The sequence below is a fragment of the Phyllostomus discolor genome, chromosome 14, assembly GCF_004126475.2.
Source record: "Phyllostomus discolor isolate MPI-MPIP mPhyDis1 chromosome 14, mPhyDis1.pri.v3, whole genome shotgun sequence".
Classification (NCBI taxonomy): domain Eukaryota; kingdom Metazoa; phylum Chordata; class Mammalia; order Chiroptera; family Phyllostomidae; genus Phyllostomus; species Phyllostomus discolor.
Window position 1 is genome coordinate 37932357 of NC_040916.2, and position 22522 is coordinate 37954878.

At 45.1% G+C, this 22522-nt stretch overlaps 2 protein-coding genes across 5 annotated transcripts in view; one reads left to right on the top strand and one right to left on the bottom strand.

Moving 5' to 3' along the window:
- Positions 1-22522, top strand: part of CTTNBP2NL (CTTNBP2 N-terminal like) — a 46342-nt gene that overhangs the window by 18081 nt on the left and 5739 nt on the right. For all 4 annotated transcript variants that reach the window (XM_028502665.2, XM_036015290.1, XM_036015289.1 and 1 more), the window contains exons 4-5: positions 18968-19198; positions 22403-22510. In XM_028502665.2, coding sequence (XP_028358466.1) covers positions 18968-19198; positions 22403-22510 — 339 coding nt within the window. The remainder of the gene's footprint in view (positions 1-18967; positions 19199-22402; positions 22511-22522) is intronic.
- The window catches only part of ST7L (suppression of tumorigenicity 7 like), a 115970-nt gene continuing 110109 nt past the window's right edge, over positions 16662-22522 (bottom strand). The window contains exon 15 of the mRNA XM_036015292.1: positions 16662-16851. Coding sequence (XP_035871185.1) covers positions 16828-16851 — 24 coding nt within the window. The 3' untranslated portion in view covers positions 16662-16827. The remainder of the gene's footprint in view (positions 16852-22522) is intronic.

Genomic DNA, 22522 nt, shown 5'->3' on the forward strand with positions numbered 1-22522 from the left:
TGGGGAAGGGCTTAGGGAGGGGTGGCTGCCTTTAATGGAAAAATCAGAGGGAGACCTTGTCTTCACTTTGCTTTTCAGCCTTAGAAAGCATGCAGATCTACAGAGCTTCATGTGTCTGTTTTTTTCATCTCCATATCCTCCGCATTCAGCATAGCACCTAGCACGTAGATGCTCGATAAATATTTGTGGAACAGAGGAAATGGTTGTGCCATCGTGGCATATTGCTTTAAAAGATTGCCATAATATTTCAAAGTGAATGTTGTAAATCACTACATTTTACAGTCTGCTCTTATGTATGCTATAACGCACTGCCTTCTGGTTTTAATGTTAACAGATGCTTAGGTGCTTGGTGCACATGTTTTCCTAAAATATACATTTTCTGCAGGAATCCAATTTTAGTTACTTTAGGCCGCCTCTGACAAGTTGAAAGAGCAGCTTGAGAAGCAAGAGCTATAATTAAGGGAGCATTTTGATATAAGATACCATTCAGAATCGGGCACAAGTGTTGGATTCAGTCTGTGCAAACGGCTCAGAGGCAATACAGTTATCTTCTGAGGCTTAAGCTGGTGCAGCTTGGGTGAAACGAATAGCCTCACCAGCAGTGGCGGATCTTTAAACAGTCTATTGTTGGAGAAAATAAATAGCAGCTGGGGTCCAAATTGTTTCGGTCCTTTGAAAAAAAGCAACTGCTCTAACAGATTCTTAAAAATTAAAATGAAACCTCATTTTATTCGTGAAGAAGTTTTTGGTTTGGTTTGTTTATGTTTTGCTTCTGTAATATGTCGGGATTTACTGCATTAGTTCCATAGCTCTTGCTTAACGACAGCCGCCTGTTAGACTTCTTGGGCTGATGGAGCAGCTTACTGCTTTTCTTCCTTTAGTCTTCTTTCTTAACTCACGCTCGGTGGGCTGAAAAGGGTTTGGTCTTTGTTCTAAATAGCTGTGATTGGTGTGTTCTTTCTGTTTAAGTAAAAATAGAAATAAAAAGCTTGTCTTTTTTTGTCCTCTTACCTCCAAAATAGATTTTTTTCCTGGACATAAATCTAGGTTCAACCTTGCACCTCTAAACAAAACCTTATTGGCAGGGCTTGGGTTTACACGGGAATGTATTACAACATTCCCACAGTGTGTACGGAGACCCTACCCATAGAGCTGTGATTATGAAAGAGCTTCATTCATTTTCCAAAATTCCTGCAAAGTGCCAGGTGGCATCTATACCCTTCTAGAGCCCCCACAGTTATGTTCCCTTTTTCCCCCAAAATATAAAAGCCTCCTCATTCTTCTGTCACAGCCAAGAGTCGTTTGGCAGAGAACCCAGGAGGCCAGTAAAAAACATATTCAGCCTCTTCTATATTTGAAGTCTGATTGTTATACAGAGGCCATTTATGCTGTATTTGGTCCTAATTGAACTTTCTATAAAGTGATTTTCTGTTTTAGAAGGGATTACATCACAGAAAAACATTCTTTATGAAAGTCTTTCCCTCCGACCACCAGCTGCCCAGGGAGGCTGGGGTGGAATCACGCAGTTAGCAAGAGAGTCCCAGCTCACTGCTCCCAGGCAAATCTAGGAGATGGCTTCCCAGCCTGGTCTGGCTGCTCCAGAGGAAGGTGAGGGGACCTTAATCGATAGCCATTTTAAAATTTAGGAGATAGATGTGACTGCTGATAAAAATAAGACTAAATAGTTCACTTTCGAATCTCCCACACTGGGTACGTCTGTACGTCTCAGGTCTGACACAAAGCTACATTTCGTTGTGACTGCATAGAATCTGCCCTGTATTGACGAGTGTCATTTTACTTGCAAGCATCCGTTAAATCGCTTGAACAGTAATCAATGTTAAAGTATTACAACTTTTATGCAGAATTAGTTTAAGGAGTCTTGAATTCCTTTCCACTGATGTCTCAGTCATAAAGCAGGTACAACTCTTTTCAAGCTTAGGGTAGAACTCTGTTGTTTTTGGCCTAAGGCCATTGCAGAATTCCCCAAGCCAGATTTACAGACGGCATTATAGACAGAACAGAGTTAGAAGTATATTTAGAGTATGAGACTGTAATATGTCACTCTGGTTTAATGGTTTTGAGTTTTCTAAGCAGCCTGGGGTTATAAGTAAGAAATCCAAATGTTACGTGTGAGTCTGTGTTGAAACAACAAGTCCTTTGCAGGCGCACATTGTCGTGCTGTGCTTCACTGCAGTGCCGTGCTTCACAGGTGATGATGCGTTTTTAATAAAATGAAGGTTTGGGGCAACCCCACCGCAAAAGGTTACGACTCACTGAAGGCTGAGGTGATGGTTAGCATTTTTTAGCAATAAAGTATTTTTTAATTAAGGTATGTATATCAGGTTTTTTAGACATAATGCTGTTGCATACTTGGAAGTGTAAACATAACTTTTATAGGCACTGGGAAACCAAAACATTCAGTCAACTCACTTTATCATGATACTCACTTTATCATGGTGGTCTGGAACCAAACCTGCAATATCTCCAAGGTACGCCTGTGCTTTTGCTGAAGATATTCTTAAAATAATAATAAAGTGCCAGCGATATGTACAGAGCAAAACAAAAGTTAACATGTAAGATGCTGCGGCTTCACATCATAAACATGACAAACACCGTTTCCGGTGAGCAGAGTGACACCTGCTTTTGGTCGTGGCCTTGTACCTGCCCTGGGAGCAGATGTTACAAAAGCCGGTCTGAGGGGAGGGGGTTAAATTGAATTTAGTGATCAGCACACGTTATCCTATATCCGTAAGCCTGTCAAGAATGTTTGCATTAAAGAAAAATATCAAGCCCTGGGTGGCGTAGCTCAGTGGATTGAGCGCAGGCTGCGAACCAAAATGTCGCAGGTTCAATTCCCAGCCAGGGTACATGCCTGGGTTGCAGGCCATAACCCCCAGCAACCGCACATTGATGTTTCTCTCTCTCTCTATCTCCCTCCCTTCCCTCTCTAAAAATAAATAAAATCTTTAAAAAATATATCAAATAGTAGTTTTCTTAATAACACATCTGTGAATGTACTTAAATGGACTCCAAGTTGATAACATTCTTCAGCACTAATAAGCCTGGACCTAACATTATTCTTTGGCCAAAAATGATCTCATTTTGATGGATGATTTTTCAGAAGAGCTTTCAGGGTTAGAGTAATTTAAATCGTTAATTTAGATTTTTTATGTATTATTTTTTCAAATATCTTATTTGTTTATTATTAGAGAGGGGAAGGGAGGAAAACATCAGTGTGTGGTTGCCTCTCATGTGTCCCCCACTGGGGACCTGGCCCAGCAACCCAGGCATGTGCCCTAGACTGGGAATCAAACCAGGGACCCATTGATTCGCAGGTGGGCACTCAGTCCACTGAGCCACACCAGCCAGGACAAATTTAGATCTTTGATAAAGGTCACACGAACATAAAAACTAAAACTGAGAGAAGTTCACTTTGTGCGTGGATAAAAGAATTGGAAAATTAAGAAGCAAACAGAACTTTATTTGGAAATTGGATTATAAGATTTTAGATTTATATTCATAATCTTTACAATACAATATGGTTTAGAAGGGAATTAATCAGTGGCCATTCTGGGCCATGTTTTAATGTGTTTTTTTTAATAGTTGGAATGCCTAGTGTTTTTTATTCCTGCTCTTTCTGACTAACGTCCATACGTGAAATCCTAGCTTTTCAGAAAAGAGACATAAAGATAATTACTAGGCACTCTACAAACCTATCAGCCAGAACATTCAAGTGCAGCTGTTAAGAGCATGAGCTTTCAAATCAGCCAGGTTGGAACTCTGCAATTAAATAATTGCTGTGTGTTATTTTAGACCAGCTATTTACCCTGAAAGCTTTATCTATAAATTTGCTTAATCATTGTGTGGATGAAATGAGATAGCAAATGCTAATCGAGGTGCTCACTGCTCATTTTCTGTTAATTATTATTATTAGAATACAGGTTTCAAATTTATCTATTTAGGAACAAGTTATGTTTCATAAAGCATACTGTGTTCCATGATACGGTAATGTACTGTCCTTCATAAGATGAATATTTAAATCTTTGTGCCTCAGCAGGGCTGGCACATTAGCTCGCTTTCCTTGTGGGAATTGATGGTTTTGAGTTGGTCTGTCCCCACCCCCCACAACCAGAAGCACGTATTTTGAGCCCTGGCTGGTGGCTCGGTTGGTTGGACCATCATCGCACACACCGAAAGATGGCAGGTTTGACCCCATGTGGGGCAGTCAGGGCGCATATGGGAGGCAACTGATCCATGTTCTCTCTCACCTCTACGTCTCTCTCTCTCCATCTCCCGCTCTCTCTAAAACCAGTGGAAATATCCTCGGGTGAGGATTTAAAAACAAAACAAAAGCGTGTGCTCTGAGACAGCTGGCGAGGGTGAAGGTGTACTCCAGGGCATGAGACAGGATGTCAAGATAGATTCCCCTTTCTCTCTCCATGGTGAAAACAGGAAATACAGGGACAGTGTGGAAGCCTTTTTAGAACTGATTTTTTTACCATCGATCTCTATTTCTTTATGTTTGATTTGGCATAGTTATATTTTGGGGTTTGTTTTAAACAATTTTATTGAGGTACAATTGATACACAGCAACCTTCATGTATAAAATGTGTACAAATTGATGTTTTGATACATATATTCTCCGTGAAACTGCTACTACAATCATGAAAAGGGATGTATTCACCGCTCGGCGGAATTATCTTGACCTCCATCCATGTCGTTGTATGAATAGTTCATTTCTTTTTCTGCCGAGTAGCGAGCGGTCCATTGCATGGATGCACCACAGTTTGTTCTGTCTGTTCATCTGCTGGTGCACACATTTACTGTTTCCAGTTCGAGACTCTCGAAAACACAGCTGCTGTGTAATCCATACACAAGGCCTTGTGTGGACACATGCTTTCGTTTCTTTTGGTTAAATACCTAGAAATGGAATGGCTGTGCTATCTGGTAGGTGCATGTTTAACTTTCTAAGGAACCGCCAAACTGCTTTCCATGGCGGTTGTCCCGTCTCGAGTCCCCACCGGCGTGTGTGCGAGCTCCGCTTTCTCCACGTGCGCTCCTGCACTTGGTGGGGCCGGTCTTCTCGTCTCGCCTCTTCCCAGGGCGCCTAACATCTCCCTGCAGTTGTAACTGGCAGCTCCCTGGAGACTGGTGACGTGGAGCCTCTTTCATGTGCTCATTTGCCGTTGGTGTTGTCCTCTTTGCTAAATTACGTGTTCAAATCTTGTGCCCATTTTTCAAACTGAATTCTCTGTTTTCCCATCATTGGGTTTGGAGCCCTCCCTCTTCGTCTGGCTGCCAGACCTTTCCTAGGCACGTGCCTCTCTCCCAGTCTGTGGCTCATCGTTTCATTCTCGGCTGTATCTTTTGAAACATAAGGTTTTTGTTTCGAAGTTCGGTTTATCAGTGTTTCTTTTATGGATTTTGCTTTTCGTGTCAGAAATTGTTGCCTAAACCAAGGTCAGAAAGATTTTCGTCTATGTTATTTTCTATAATTTTATAGCTTTAACGTTTACACTTAGGTCTGTGATACAACTTTCATTAATTTTGTTATGTGGTACAACATACTTTTGGGTTTTTTGTTTTGTTTTGTTTTTATAAATAGACTTTTTTGAAAGGATTTTATTTATTCATTTTTAAAAGAGGGGAAAAAGAAGGAGAAAGAGAGGGAGAGAAACATCAATGTGTGGTTGCCTCTCACATGCCCCACACTGGGGACCTGGCCCACAACCCAGGCATGTGCCCTGACTGGGAATCACACTGGTGACCCTTTGGTTCACAGCCTGCACTCAATCCACTGAGCCACACCAGTCAGGGCATAATTTTGTTACATTGTACAACACGTGGATCAAAATCCAACCCCCTTTTTTGCATGTAGACATTCGATTGTTCCAGCCCAGTTGTTGAAAGGACTGTCTTCCTCTGTAGAACGGCCATGGCCCCTGTGTCACAGTCAGTGTCTCATATATTTGTGGGTTTATTCCTGGAATCTGCTCTGTCCCATTGGTCTGTCTGTCTGCCTTGATGCCAGTACCACGTCGTCTGGATTACTGTGGCCTTACGGTAAGCCTGAAAACCGGGTAGTGTTAATCCTCCGGCTTGTGTTGTTTTGGGTGTTCGTGATCCTTACAAATTTTAGAATCCACTTGCCAATTGAATTTTGTCTTCCTTTCTCTTCTTTTTAGGGGGTCAACCAGAAATAACCCCTGATTAATCCCAAATCACAAGGCAAACACATGCAAGGAAGACACAATAAGAGGAAGTCAGAGTAACAGGAATGAGCCATTTCCCTTTTTTATTTGTTTTCATTTGAGGCTGAATGGGTGCGATGAAACTCCCGGCTGCTGTAATCTTTGCTGAAACCTCTCCGCAACTGCGGGAGGATCGAGTGTCCTCGAAATAGGCAGCATGTTACAAGCAGAATTCCTCCTCTCTTTGCCCAGAGGCGTAAGAAAAACAGGCCCCGGGAAGGTGTCAGTTAGATGAGAAATTTGCCTATTTCTTCTGGCACCTTGAACCCCTACATGCCACCATTCGTAATGTGAACAGTGGCATGTGATAAAAGGTTGTATAGCAAGTAGCTGATACCATACAATTATTTTAAGTGTTAACTGTTACATATGGGGGCTCAGAGTTTTTTCTGAATGGAACCAGGAGGCTTAGTTACATAAGAATGCAATCCTCTTTCTTCATAAACACCCGACTTATAAACAACCCATACCTACCGTCAGCCTTTGTTTTTTCCTTTGGCTCTTTTCTGCCCAGCACCCGGGCACCCAACCTGGCTCTTCCCTGTCACTGATTTCATCCCCTTCCCGGGGCACCGAGGGGGGAGCCTCGCCCTCCCCAAGGGAGCCCTGCCCGGAGGGGAAGGAAGAGGCTTTGTGAGATACAGTTCGGGCTTCACTGGTTGCAACTTTTTGTTTAAGATTTTATTTATTTATTTTTAGAGAGGGAAGGGAGGGAGAAAGAGAGAGAGAGAGAAGCAACCAGGGCATGTTCCCTGACTGGGAATCGAACCTGCAACACTTTGGTTCGCAGCCCACACTCAATCCACTGAGCTACACCAGCCAGGGCTGCAACTTTTTTAAAAAAAAAACTACACACAATGTTCTTTCTCTTATTTTTCACTTATTATATCTTGGAGAATGTTGCCCATGGAGATTTATCTCTCATTCTCTTTAATGGTTGCATAGTATGCTACTGCACAGTCATACCGTTTAAGAATCACAGTGTGAGCAGTGGGATAGCAGGAAACTAAGGAAACATTTACTGTCATTACTGCTGAGTATTTTTACTTTTCACATCATCTGTATTAATTGCAGAGTATAGTTAAAGAAGTGGAGACAAGCATAGCATGTCTAGGAAGGACGTGTTATTTCCATATCTCTGATTTTCTTCCCAAAAGAGCAAAAAGTCCATTCCCACTAATTTTCAAATTCTGCTTTTGTACAGGAGACCTAGCAGATCTTTGCACAGGACAGGGACTCAGATTAAATAAGGCTGACAGTATGTAAGCAGCTACATGATTAAAATTTCAAGAAACTATCATAGCAGGACACCTGCCACCTTTCAAAAGTATTTTTCCTGTTTTCATTTTTATGTTTAGTTAATAATATTCCATCATTTAGCAGCAAAGAGAATCTTCTGTCTCAGAGAGCCAGCTGTACCCAGTGAGGTCTACGAATGCATGACTTTTAAAACTACCGTGCTAGACAGCACAACAAAAGACTGAATTCATTGGTAGAAATGAATATATGCTTGTTCTTACTGATTGGAGACTTCATACACAGAGCCTCTCCCGTCATTATACCCAATAAATTTTTGTAGAATTGAATCATGCTTAATGTGGTTTCTCTCTCTGTCTGTACTCAATTAGTGATAATATGAGGCTGTTTGTTCATGCTGAGAAACATCACAGATTATAGGGATTTCATCTGTTTTCTTTCTCTCAGTCTAATATTTCTTTTTTTTCTCTTTTGTCATTAAACGTAAGCTCCACAAGGGACGGGCACGTAACCTTGGTCAGCACCGCGTCCCGAATACCTAGAACCTAGTCGGTGCTTCAGAAGCGTTCTGTTGTGGGAAGGAAGTTCAGGGCCTTTACGTCTAACTTGAATGCGCTGGCAGTTAAGGCTCAAAGTAGACTGCTGTTTATCAGTTCGTGTTTTTGAGAAGAAAGGTTAGCGATAGAAATACAGTTCCGTAACTTTCACTGTCGTTGACAGCTCTCACCCAGTGACACTGGCTGCGTGTCACCCCCTCACTGAGAAGGAACAACTTGTTCTTCGGACAGGAAGTCACTGCCTTGTGTTTGTTTCCACATTTGTAGTAAAGGAAACCAAGTGACTGGGATGTGTGCCTCGGTTCACGCTGTGCTTGCACTGGTCTAAAAACACCAGAAACTGTATTCTAGCTTTCGACTCCCGTTTTCCCCCGGAGCCCTTTCCTGCCAGGTCGGGGTGTGATCACCTGCATTTCCCGACGGGGAGGAACGGGAGCTCTGTACGCCTTGGAGAAAATAGTGTGTTTTTAAGAGTATAATGTTGCCTGTCTCTCTTCGTCCACCTAGATATGCACCTAAAAACATTGTTTCCCAGACGCCTCAGAGGCATCCCTCTGAATCTCGCACGTTCTCGCTCTGCGGTTGGGGACGGTTGGGGACGGCTGGGGACACCGTCACTCCTCCCCCGTTTCTCTGGTGCTTGCTGTGTTCCGGGCTTGCCCAGATCTCCATCACCCTCCTCCGTCCGCTTTCCAGACTGATAACTGCGTTCTTCTCCCTCTAAAAGCTTCCCTTCAGTCTCTTGTCCTTCCTTCCGGGTAGTGTCCTCCATCGGTGGGACAACTGACATCAGACCCAGAAGTCAGGAAGGAAAAGAATGCTGAGACGGAGTCTCGGAAGCTTAGATAGAGCCAGACCGCCTGTCCCTTGGGAGGCTGAAATGGGGGAGGGGTCTCGGTTGTCCGTTCTTGTCCTCGATGTCGTTGGCGGTTTCCTAACCGGGTGACCACCCTCTGGGATGCAAAGGAGGAGCTCATGTGTCTCCTAACAAAGGGGACTCCTCCCTTCCTCTGGCCCGTGCACAACCAACCCACTGGGAAGACGAGGGCAGTCGTGGGGTGGGATTGCTTGGAGGTGACAGCGTCCGTGGCCGACTTGGAGCACGCCTGACCTGGCCATACGCGCTGCGCCTCGCTGCAGCGATGGGCACTGCCAGTCCACCTGTGCGGTGATCATGAGACACCCGCGGTGCGCGTATGCCTGCCATTCACTTTTCAGGCCTACCTTCCTCACCCCTCTTCCCACTCTGTTCTTGAAGGAAAACAGTCCTTCTCTAATTTGAGTCGCGGTCTACCTGTGTGACTGCTGGGTAAAGCTGAATGGCCAGCCAGCCAGCTCTGTAGAAGGCCGCGGTGGCCATAGAACTTGCCACCTTTCCAGCTGCTGACTCGCTCTCTTCGTATGTCATCCTGGATCCTCGGTTCTGCCTTCTGTCACTAGGGTTGTAGGGTAGCCCGGTCCTCGTTTCCCTGTGCTGCCCTGGCATCTTGCTCCCGGAGCCCGTGCTGTGGCTGCAAGCCACATGGGTCCTGTGTCCTCATTCCACCCTGTCCCGACGTGCCCCTGCACCCTCCTCTACCCCACGAGCTCCCTACTCCTGGTTACTTAATAAACTTCTACCTGGGAGCACTCCGGCTTCTCAGCCAGGCTCAGGACCCGCTCCCCAGGACCTTGCATTCGAGCAGCTGGTTCCTGGCCGTGCTCTCTCGGAGCAGCAGTCTGTGTGTGCAGCTGAGGAGTCTTGCTTGAAACAAACCTTTAAAGTTAAGGCCCATCCCACAACTGTACATTTTCCCCCCCAGAACCCCCTACTAGAGGAAGAAGATATTCTTTCACAGCTCCTTTAGTGAGCTCTTTTTTACCACTTTACCCTTGGCGTTAGCTTCTGCAGTGTCGTTGCACAGCGGGCGGGAGAGCCTGAGCCCGTCACTGATGGAGGAGGCTTTTCGAGGTGACCATTGCTTCAAGTGTTGCAGCCGGGTACAGCCTGCAGGCTGGCTCCCTGTGGGTGCACCTCAGACAGTTTTGGGTTGCATGCCCCATCAACCTCGTGGCGTTTCCTGTGATTCATTAAATTGCTGATGGTCCCATTTGTCTGCCAGAGCCCGCCCACTTCCAGGGTTGGCCTTTTCCTTCCTTTCCCTTATGAGTGTGTGAGGTCTGAGTCTTAGAAAGTTCTGATCAAACAGGCCGTGCTCGGTGCTCCTCTCAGCGTAGGTGTTGCTGTTTCTAAAGCATTTAACAAGCAGAGGCAACTTGTTTATTTCTGCTGTTAGGCGTTAAACTTGCCTGGCAAATTTTAAGCTCCTTCAGAGCAGAGGACTACATCTTAACTTTCGTCACATCTGCACCCCAGATCATGGCCCACACCATCTAGCGTGTTTAGTGCCCGGCACACTGTAAGTGTCCGAGCAAAGCATTCCAAGCATGTGCCCGCAGCCCAGATGGCTTTCCCAGACTTCGACCGTGCTGGCTTCGGCTGTCTAACCCTGATAACACGGAGAGATCGTTGTTTGTGTTTTGTTCTTTATGTTTTGTGTATTTGCTCTTAGGCTGACATTCTGGTTTGTATACTTTTATCACACTCATTAGCTTAAAATGAAAGAATTGTACTGATTATATATTACTTTTAGCTATTACGTATTTATCATAGCTTAAACTGGTTAAAATCATAAGTCCAGGAGTCAGGCTTTTGGGTTCTTCTTCATTCTACTCTAACATTTTTCAGACTTGCTTGGCAGGGACACAGTGAAAATAGACTTTATAGTGTTACCCAGGGGACAACCAACACACACACACACACACACACACACACACACCTGTGCTCTTCTGCCAAAAGAAGCTTCTCAAAACAGCACTCACCGTATAATCCTGGGGAGCTCTGTTTCTGCATCACTCAACCCATTACCTTGGTCAGCACCTACCGTACACTGCTCCCTGTTCCCCTCCACTGCCTCGCTGGCTCCGTGACCTTAGGGGAGCCACACGGTGACGCGGTTTCTTCTCTGGAGTGCAGACAGAGCGCCAACCTCCAGAGGAATGTTGCTCGGGTCAGCTGGGTATGCAACACTCTGTGCTCTGCTGGGCAGGCAGCAAGGTCTCCAGTGTTAACCCTCCTTTGTCCTTTCTGCTACTGTTATTGTTACTAAAACTATGTTGGTTTCAATTTCCCATGTTTCCGAAGCACCGTCTATAAAGTATATATTACATATAACTTAATTTTCCCTTTAATGCTCATTATATATTTTATATTTTTAAACTAAAGATATAATTCAGCCCGGGCTGGTGTGATCTGAGTGCCGGCCTGTGAACTGAAGAGTCACCGGTTCAACTCCCAGTCGGGGCACATGCCTGGGCTGCAGGCCGGGACCCTGGTGGCGGGGGGGGGGGGTGCGAGAGGCAACCACACATTGGTGTTTCTCTCCCTCTCTTTCTCCCTCCCCCTCTCTCTAAAACAAATAAATAAAATCTTTTAAAAAATAAAATAAATAAACTAAAGATATAATTCAGATATTTGGCCTCTTAGAGTGTAGTCACACGGAATGTATTCTTTGAAGTCTGGCTTTGTTGTTGTTCAGTATGGTAACTTTCGGGCTCATCAGGAACTCCTTTTCATTGTTGAATCGTATTCCATTGTCTGAATGCATCACATTTTATTTCTCTCTTCTGTTGACTGATAATTTATTTAATTGTTTCCTTTGGGGGCTGTTATGAATGAAGCTGCTGTGGACAGTTGTGTGAAGGTCTCTGTGTGGATATGTGTTTTCATTTATTTTGGATAAATACTTAAGAGGTGGAATTGCAGGTAGGCGTTTTTCTGCCTTTATGAGAAACGTGCAGATTAGTTTCCAGAGCAAACAGTCACACCACTTGTGCTCCCACCGGCAGTGTGTGCGTGCGCCGGTCGCTCCGCGTCCCTTCGGCGTGTGGCGTGGCCGGCCTTCAGCCTCACCCTCTCTCGGGGCTGGGTGGGGTATCTGTCACGGCCTCAACGTCCACCGCGCTGCTCCCCGAGGAGGCGAGCCCTAGTTCACGTGCTGTTGGCCATTCCTACTTGGTCTCCAGGCCTGTGATCCACCTGTTGGCTGTGGGTGTTATGAGGCAGGTGTCCACTCCCATTTTAAGAGATATACGGTCTCCTGGCCAAAGAGATTAGGCTCTAATGCATCATTTAAAATTATACTTAAAATCCTTAGTTTATACTCGGAGCATTAATTTGTTCAGGACTTGTTGAGTCCCTTTACACGTTTCTTCCCCATTTGAAAACGTCGCAGACCCAGCCCAGAGCTTACCTGCAACTCGTTTCAACCGCATGTATTCCTTTTCTACCAGGAGTTGCACAGGGCTCCCTGGGGTTCGCCTGTTGAAGCAGCTGCGTTGCGCTGCTTACCCGTACCCCTCTGCTGTTACCCAGCCGCCCGCGAGCCAGAAGCGCCACACGTGTAGCTATTTGTGTCACCCTCACCGTTACCCTTGCCATCGTCAGTCTCCAGACGAGTGTCGTCCACTTCGGTCCAGTGATGATACACAGTCGTCTGTCCCTCTGTAGGCGATTGCTTTTACAAGTGTCTGTGCAGGCAGACTGACTTCAGAGGGCATCTCTGAAACTCGTTTTACTTCAGAGTCAGTTTGCTAAATGTGTAAATCGATAATACCTCAAGTCAGCGATTGTCAACTGGTGTGCCACAAGAGTGTTTGAAACATGCAGCACCTGACTGTTTAGTCAGGGGCACTGGCCTCTTTTCCCGTAGACTGTCCAATTAAAAAATGACAGCAGTCAACCCAACAGTAGCCATTCAGTGTGAATGGACCAAGATATATGAGGGAGACCCCCCCGAAATGGAATTTATTTATTAAAAGTGGTGTATTTATTCTTACGTGTAAATTTCAGTCACCTTCAAAGTACTGTCCATTTAATTCAATGCACACCTATCGGGGCGTTTTTTCCCACTGCTCAAAACAGTTTTTGAACTTGCCAATTTTGATGCCTTTTAGTACTGTGCTGTTTCACCTCTTCCACATCAGCAAAATGTTTCCCTTTCAGGACTTTTTTCATCCAGGGAAACAAAAAAGTCATTTGGGCTGAGATCAGGTGAATAGGGAGGGTGAGGCCGAGGTCATGCTGTTTTTAGTCCAAAACTGTTCAACACTCAGAACAGCAGGTGCGCTCGTAAGTCACCCCTCACGAAATGGGCAAACACTTCCAAGTGTTCAAAAAAAATTCACTGAAGCCAAGTGCAGCCTCTCACCACACCACCAGCTGGTCCACTGATACAGATGGGTTCCTGGAACACTCTCCTAGTGGGGGAAGCCTGAAAGACAAGGGACCCGCCGTCTAGAAGATAACTCCAGGGTCCCCTCTCATACTTACATTTTTGGGGGGGTCAGGTGAGCAGAAACAGGTTTTGGCTATGCTGCAGAATTTTAGCAATTACTTTATGTGTGCCATGAGATGAAAAAGGTTGAAAATTGCCGCCTTTAAGTGATTGTACTAAGTAAATCAGATTTTACTAACAGTGAAGTAAAATATTGACCTCCAAAAATAGTGAGAGTAAGGAGAGGCGGAGACATGAGGAAAGAGGCTGAAAAGTAAACGTGTTAAGTGTCTTGGGCTTCAGCGAAATATAGGATGCAGAAGAAGAAAGATGTGAGAAATGCTTCTTTGAGCTGCTTATAATTTAGGCAGGAAGGAAAAAAGATAAATGGGGACTGTTCAATTGTAATGCAGGAGATAAATACTAATTCCACATACATAGATACAGAATGTCACAGAGCAGTTCAGGGCTAATTGCTAAATGAGTAGGTAGTTACTGGTTGTCACGGTTCCCGAACAGCCAGGAACTACTTTCAGTGGTGTGTTACTTTGGAGTTATCTGGGGATTGGTGGATTCTGTTTCGCTTTTTAAATGAAGATTTCCTGCCTCGGTCCAGTTTTACAGAATCTTTCATCTGCATGGGTAGGTATAGTCATTGGGCCCACGATAAAGGAAAGCCAGTATTCTAAACTGGCTGTTAAATAATTCATTCCTATTTATAGTGCTTACTCTGTGCCAAATACTATAGGAAGCATCTTCCATTACTCATTTAATTTTTATAATAACCCTATAGGTGGACCGTTACTCTGATTTTACAGTGAGTAAGCTGGGGTACTGGGAGAGGAATGGAATTGCCGGAGCTCGCACAGGCAGGAAGTAGTGCAGCCGGCTCCAGCCCCAGTCCTCTTAGGTTCTAGAGCTAAAGCCGATTCGAGAAACTAAACGTATGGAAAAGGCTAGATTTGAGAATACAGCATTTATGGTGAAATGGAAGGAGCGCTGATTTTCAGTAAGATATTGGAAATATTTTTTAAATCATGAAAATACTTGCTTTTTACTCCCCTGTTAAATTTTGTACCTTTTTTCAAATATTAAAGTTCAGTTAAGTGAGGATAAATCCTCTTTTATCGATACTGTCAAATATTAAAATCTAGTCTTACTTCAGCAAGTGAAAGGAATTTCCGGAACAAAGGGTACCCTTGTAATGATGTTATCTCTATCCAGAATGGTTGCTTTATTTCTTGTTGCTCAGGAAGCTATTTATAGCTCATCGAGGACTCTAGGGTGTAAATTATTTGAACATTAATAGATTCAAGTTGTGTGAAAAGGATTCCTTTTAACATGCTTTTGGTAGCTTTTGTAAAATCATCTTGAAATTATGTTCTTTTGTCTTTCTGATCTCTAGCATAGAGGAAGTACTCAGGTACTTTCAAAGACACAAAGTATATCTTGATAATTTAAAGTGTCACTTTAGAATTTTCAGTAAATGGCAAAGATTCACTCCTTTTTCTTTAATTTACTTTTTTACTTTTTAAAATTGTATTGATTCTAGAGAGAGGAAGCGGGGGAGAGAGAGAGAAACACTGATATGTTGTCCCACTCATTTGTGCGTTCACTGGTTGATTCTTGTATGTGCCCTGACCAGGGATTGAACCCACAACCTTGGCGTATCAGGATGATGCTGTAACCTACTGAACTACCCAGCCAGGGCCCAGACAAAAATACATTCTAATACAGTCATGGTACCAGCCTGACTCTTGAACATAGAACCTTGTACTTGAATATAAGCCCCAGTTAAATAGACCTTAATTCTTCACGTTTAGATGTGGGACCGCTTTCATGTTGGTGATTATCATCCAGAGAATAAAGAGATTAATTTCCTGTAATAGTATAAATAATATTGGAAAGGGGAGAGGAGGTGACTGCTTCATGTTTCTTTTTGAAGTTTGTCAGAGCAAAGCTGAAATTTTTGGAGAGTGAGCGTGGCAGACTCCAAGATCCCATGTGGTTTTGTTTTAAGCTTCCGGTAGTGGTGTGTTTCACTCAGCCTGTGACGGTGGGGATGAGTGAGTACTGGGTGACTGGTGTGTTTTGTCTGCTGCAGGAACACCCTGTATAATTGAATCTGTCTAACCAGCCAGTTATTTTCCTGTCGTCTGAAACTAAAAAGCATTATGCTTTCTGACAACGTAGGAATTTCTGTACAATTAAAATATATATTGTCATTGAAGTGAAAATAATAAATTACAAGAAATTGATGGATGTCAGCTATATTAATGAATTCCTCCCCCCAAAAGTCACATCAAGATCATTTACGGTTTTTTATGAAGTAGCCGACATACCATTAAAGTACTAAAACTCAGCCTTGACGGTTGTCACTAAATTCACACTGGGGTGCGGGTGGTGGCAGACTGAGTCATCCACCTCATGCTCGCCAGCCTCCCAGATGGCCCCCAATGGTCCCCCCCCCCCCGCCCCCGACAGTCCCACCTGTACATCGTCCCCTCTCGGTGACCAGGGTGGGTCTGTGTGAGCAACAGAGGACAGCAGAAGTGACGGTACGTCACTTCAGATTGTTACAAACGATCGGAACCCTGGGGCTCCCGTCGTGGTGTGTCGGTCACTGTCTCTTGCATCACCTGCTCTGTGGGGAACTAGCCCACGCTCACCGCCCGACGCTCACCCAACGCTGCAGTGCTGGCCGGCAGCTGGGCTGCAGCCTCGGGAGGCCCTGGGCCAGAACCCCCCGGCCGGCCCCTCCCAGACTCCTGACCTTCAGCATCTTATGAGATAAAAAAACGTTCACTGTTTAAGCTGCTAAATTTTGGGGTGACCTGTTACGCAGGAACAGATAACCAACATTTATCTCCGATAAAGCTCTTCTTTCATTCTTCAAATCTTAACATCTATTTTTGGTTGTTGTCGTTATTATCTGTGCTATTAACCTGTCATCCTTACAACTCACTTGATTGAGGCATTAAGTTAGTTGAAAAAATACCATACTCTGTCATTTTCCAATCTAGCGTTTGGTATAACAAATACAAACCTTGAATTCACTTTGCCTGTTAGAACATATTTAAATGAACTGTTTTGTGACAGGGAGCCCTTTTTAGATTATTCCACAGATTCTTTTCATTTATGTGCAAAGCCACCCATTTTGTACAACTTGTAATTACTATGCGAGTGATTATGGAATTACTGCGAAGTGCTTCAAGAGAAAACAGGCAGCTTAACGACTGTTCTCGGAAGCCTGAGCCCTCACCAAACAGGCTCCTCACCCATTACTCGTAATTCAGTGATGCCTATTAACTATACAGGGTAATAACAGTGTGGGTTTTAAAAAGTCATATTTTTAAGGATTAGTTAACTATATACTCAAACCTGAGAGAAGGTTTCTCAGCACCTCTGATGTCAAGGTCGTGAATGGTACCCCCAGCTCCTGCTCTGTCACCCCACTTTCTCCGCGGTATTCTGAAAAAGAAAAGGTCATAAAATAATCGGGTTTGCAGGGGGTTTTTTCTTTTGGGGGGTTGCCTAGTAAGCCATTTTCAGTACCCTTAATCATCCCCTCCCCATCACTCAGCATACAGAAATGGTAACTGTGAATAAGAAATGTGTCCAAACACTTTTCTCACTGTGGATTTGCCCCAGGACATTAGTAGCTATAAATAGATACTTTCATTAAATCTTTGGTTATCAAGCTCATGTTTTTATACTTGAACATAAAGAAATAGACGTTCTTGGAGAAAGGAAAACATTGGTGAGTTCCATGTTGTTTAACACAGTTGCTTTTCGAAGTGTAACTGAAAACTAGCTTTTTCATTTTATTCGCACTGTGATTTTTAAATAGAATAATAACATATGAGTATAAACAGGCAATTCTGGAATGGATCTTGTCTTCATTCTAAATGGACTAGAGCTTATTTTGAAATTTTACTGAAAATTTCCTTTTCAATTTGGAGCTGGAAAAAAAATAGGATTCTATCTTGGAATCTGTCTTTCATGTCCCTCCACCATTTAATTCACTTGCTCACACACACACAATAAGGTAAGGAAGATGGTTATCAGTAACTTAAAGGAACACAGAAATTTCCCGTTTTGTATTTCCAGTACACGGGCATTATCCAGATACTCCAACAATGCCATCTTTTTGTCAACACAAAAGTAAAACCCAGCTCTTCCAACTCTGCATTGAACATTTGCCAGTTGGACCAATGCACATTAGTATTACTGCATAGTCTGTGACTCCCGGGACTTGAACCTGGACTGTTGAATGAAAAAAGGAAGCATCATATTTTCAGCACTGAAACACTTCTTTGTCAAACAAACTCCATGCTTTTTTGGTTTTTGGTGTTTTTTTTTAAGGGTTTTTTGTCTTAAGCATAGTCATTGAATTGTGCATTTCCCTTTTCAAACGGGCTCCTGTTTGTGGACAGTGGTGCTAAGGAAAAGAGAGCTCCTGATGAAATAATTTTTTAACTGATAAATGACAGTGATTTTCTTAACTAGGTTTCATTTGAAACTTTAAATCATCTGGTACTCTGCTAGCATTTTCGAGAAAGTTTCCTCAGTGCTATAGTAATACTTTTTTGGTAAAATGTCTCCGGAAGCTTTAAGGTCCGTGCAGTAAAGTGATTGCTGTTACGTCCCCTGCGCATGACAAACAGTGCTCGTGTGAAGCAGGACTTCAGGGCCTTCCCAGCCGAGATGAGAGGAGCAGGAGCCCTGAGAGTGTGTTCTGCTCCCTGACCAGACTCTGAGCACTAGCCCGCATTCCCTGCTCACCCCCTCTCTCGTCCTCAAACTCCCCCCCTGAAGGGGACAGGCAGGAGAGTGGAAGAGAGCTGCCCACACAGAGACCGAAGGGTGGGCGGCCGGGGGCTTGACAACAGCTGGAAGGGATTTGTCTGCGCCTTTCATTGTAAGGGCCTCCGCCCTCCTGACCCACCAAGTGAAGTTCTGTACATACAAATCACAGACAGTCCCAGATCATGACTCGAAAATATTTTTAGCATCCTTTACTTATCTACAGCCTCCTTGTTGGGTCTCCAAATATGTGAACTCACAAAATCATCATGCGTAGCCTGTTTTAGAAATTCAGGTGCTACACCTCAGGAAGAAAAGATCAGATGCACCTGTCGGTCATACAGCATCATAGCAGAGGCAGTGAGCAGGGTGGTTAAGGGGCCGGGTGTTAGGACCAGGCTGCCTGGGTGTGAATCCCAGCCTGACCCCTTGCCGGCAGGGTCACCCAGAACTAGTTACCTGACCTCTCCATAATAGTTTCTCAGCTGCAAAATGGGGATCATAGCACCTGATAGGGCTGTAAAATTTGAGTACGTTCATGTTCATGTAAGTGCTTAGAACAGTGTCTAATACGTAGTAGCTCTGTGTAGTGTTTGTTCTCGTTAATATTCACGCTGTGCCCATCCTGAAACTGTTTTTGCATTTAGATGATGGCCCCACTGGATTTGTGGTCAGCAGGTGACAGGCATACTAACTCGCTGCCCTTAATGTATAACTACTAGCACATCCCCCTCCTAAACTGTTTTAAAGAGCAACATGCAACTTGTTCTCTCTTTCCCAGGCCCAACACAGAGATACCTTCATTGAAGAACGCTATGGAAAGTACAACATCAGTGACCCTTTAATGGCTCTGCAGCGAGACTTTGAAACCCTGAAGGAGAAGAACGATGGCGAAAAGCAGCCAGTCTGCACAAACCCACTCTCGATTCTCAAGGTGGTGATGAAGCAGTGTAAGAACATGCAGGAACGCATGCTGTCCCAGCTGGCCGCTGCCGAGAGCAGGCACCGAAAGGTGGGCCCGCCCGGGGGCACGGGCCGCGTGAACTCTTGGGGGGGGCTCGTCAACAGTGCCTGGGATTTCTCGTCAGCTGCCAGCTTCTGAAGTAGTTCATTCGGAGGTCCCACAGGTCTCCGAAAGAGCCTTAGCTCACCGAAGGGCCAGGAGGTAGGAGAGAAAACACGGTCACTGCAAGTGTTAACTTTAGGGAGTGTGCCAGACACGTTCAAGACAGCATTCCTTCTTGATACGACACTCCAAACACTCGGTATGTTTTCTCAGCTCTCGGTCTTGCAAACTTTGGCAGCAAACTGGGATTTGACCAAGCTTGTAACTGAAAGGAGCGGTCTCTGTTTGCTTACTCAAGTGATAGATAGAAAGATTAACAGGTATTTGTGGAATGAGAGAGAAAAATTTACCAGACTGTAAACATGCAAGATTATTTTCATTTATTTCTAGTTCTTAGTTTTGTGGCATTTTACTTCATGAAAGCATACACAAACAGTCCCGAGGGGCGTTCACCTTCAAGCTGAGCTGCCCTGCTAGGGAGGTGGGGAGGGGCAGGCGGGGGTGGCTCCAAGTCTCACAGCCCCTGGTCAGGAAAGCAGACCTGTGCTTGCCTCATCTCGTTGGAATTCTAGCACTTAGGATTCTATTCCCAGTCTCATCATTTACTACTCAGATTTGGCCTGTAAAGCACGCTTGGCTAAACTATGCATTTTTTTTTAACTGTTGGTTTAGATTTATACCAACGAGTGGGGACATCAGCGCAATTAGTAAGAAGCAACTTACTCTGAAAAGATGGGTTAGCAGCTGCAGGGTCATGATCCTTAGTGCACTTTCCTGGTTACCTCCCTTAGAGAGCCCTCCGCTTCGAATGCCTCGGACAGACAGGTCGCCTAGGGCTGCGCCTTGCCCGTGGCTCTTCTGTCCCTTCACCGAGTCCGAACGAGAGACCAGAGTGCAGGTCCTTAGCCGCGCATGGGCCTCGGGTGTCTCATGATCCCCCTAAAAATACCCAGAATGCCAAAAGCTTGTGCATTTTTATAGAAAATGAAGATTTCTATGAAATATCTTTATAGATTATCTTTAATTGAATTCTAAAGTGGCCCAAGACCCAGCACACTGGAACCTCTGGTCTACTGAAGGAGCCTGATGACATCTGTGCCCCTTCACACATGAAGTCACTGAGCTGTGCTGAGGGGCTGCTGGCCGTGGTGCCCACGGAAGGGGCGGCTTTGGGGTGACGTGTGGCTCCGGGCGATCGGGGAAGGGAGAAGTTAGAAATAATTCAAAATTCTTTTTCTTTTTTACAAATAAACTTTATTTCCTGTTCTTTTTTTTTTTTTTAAGATTTTATTTATTTTTAGAGAGGGAAGAGAGAGAGAGAAACATCAATGTGCGGTGGTTGCTGGGGGCCATGGCCTGCAACCTAGGCATGTGCCCTGACTGGGAATCCAACCTGCAATGCCTGGTTCGCAGCCCGCGCTGAGCTGCACCAGCCAGAGCATAATTCAAAATTCTTAAAACTGTATTTTGACATAAGATTCTTTGAATGTTAACTGTTTAAACCAACTGCCTGTCTGATCTTCAGTGTTTTATTAAAGTAGAACACTGACTTTGTTGGAAATCAAGAGGCTTATAACTGGGGTACCTAGCATCCCAGCCTGCCTGAGAGACCCAGCTTATGCCTGCCCACCAGCCTGGTAGTTAACAGTGTACCTGCTCCGTCCGCCTCTCAGGAGTGGTTTGGACGGTGAACTACGTGGTCGCCGTGCTTATTGTGAAAAGTAGAGGTTCCTGGTCCACCCCTTCCCACCCCCGCCCCTCAGTATGCAGACAGCCCTGTTTTTGAATGCCCATTTATTTGGGTAGATGGCTCCCATATTTCTAAATAACAAACAGCTTTCTCGTTCAATCAGTTTTAGACACTTAACCACTTCCTTTTATTTTAGACATGGGTTTTGTCGCCTTACACCCCACCCTCCCCATCCTCCCAACACAAACATAACCTGCTTTCCTCACCCCCACTCCCCATCACATCTGCTCTTCCCCATCCCGAGCCTGCCCGTTCAGTGTCTGCAGAGGACAACGCTCTGGCGTATGCCTGGGCCATAGGTGCCTGACTGCTAATACTCTACGTGTAAAAGTAAACTTAGGAGGCCCTGGCTGGTGAGGCTCAGTTGGTTGGAGTGTCATCCCATAAACTGAAAGAAAGGTCGCAGGTTCGATCCCCGGTCGGGGCGCATGCATGAGGCAACCGATGGGTGTTTCTTTAGGAAGTATGCCAAAACGGTTTCATTTTTTTGTGTGTTTAATGGGGTGTTTCATGTCCCAGAAAATACCGTGCCTCCATTTATAAAACTTGTGAGTGAGGAGACACTGTGAGCCGTGGCCTCTGGGGCGTCAGAGCTTGGCCCTGCGCCTGCCTGGCCCCGCCGTAGCGTGAGCGGCAGCCACTGCGGAGCCCACTGCCCTTCGCACAGGGCCGACATGCGCGGCCAGTAGTAGGCGGCGTGACGCGGCGAGGGCCCCTTTCAGTGTGTGTTCTCCTTGAAACTGGGCCTAACCCGCTGGCGTCAGGAGAAGTGCAGTGGGCAGGCAGGTTAACTAAAAGGCCGTGTGGAAAATCTCCACTTAACATCCCAGTAACTGAGCCTTTTTACACGAAATCAAGAGCCTTTTCCCCTCTTACCTAACGATGTGTAATTAGTAATGATCTTCGTTAGTAAGGAAGCAGGGCACAGTTGGGATGCCCCCCACTGCAAATGTTTGGTTCCGGGCCCTCTCTTCGGTGCCCCCGATGATGTGTGCGTTTGGGGAGAGCGTCTCGGCATTCCGCTTCCCGCCGTCCCGTTCGGCCTCATCACCTGTGCCTGTCCGCTCCCCTGCTGCCGCCAGACCACCCTTCTCCTGGGTCCTCCGTTAGTTCCCTGAAACCTTGTTAGCCCTGCAGCTGATTACGTGCCATTGCCCTCTGCTGTCCGCGTGCCGTTTTGTGTGTGGCTCAGTAAAGCACCCCCTTACTGTTTGCTAGCACCCCGCTTGCCTTTCACCCCACGAGACAAGGAGCTTCCTGCGGGCTCTGCCTGGGATGCCTTATCTTTCTGACTCGGGAACCATCTCAGTTGCTTAGTTAGATAGGCTCTTAGTATTTAACTGTATTACAGCTGGTATTCCTTGGTACTTGGAAATGACTGTTTCTTAAATTCTTTAAAGGTGATCCTAGACCTTGAGGAAGAAAGGCAGAGGCATGCCCAGGACACGGCTGAAGGAGATGACGTCACCTACATGCTGGAGAAGGAGCGAGAGCGCCTGACTCAACAGGTGATTAAGGCA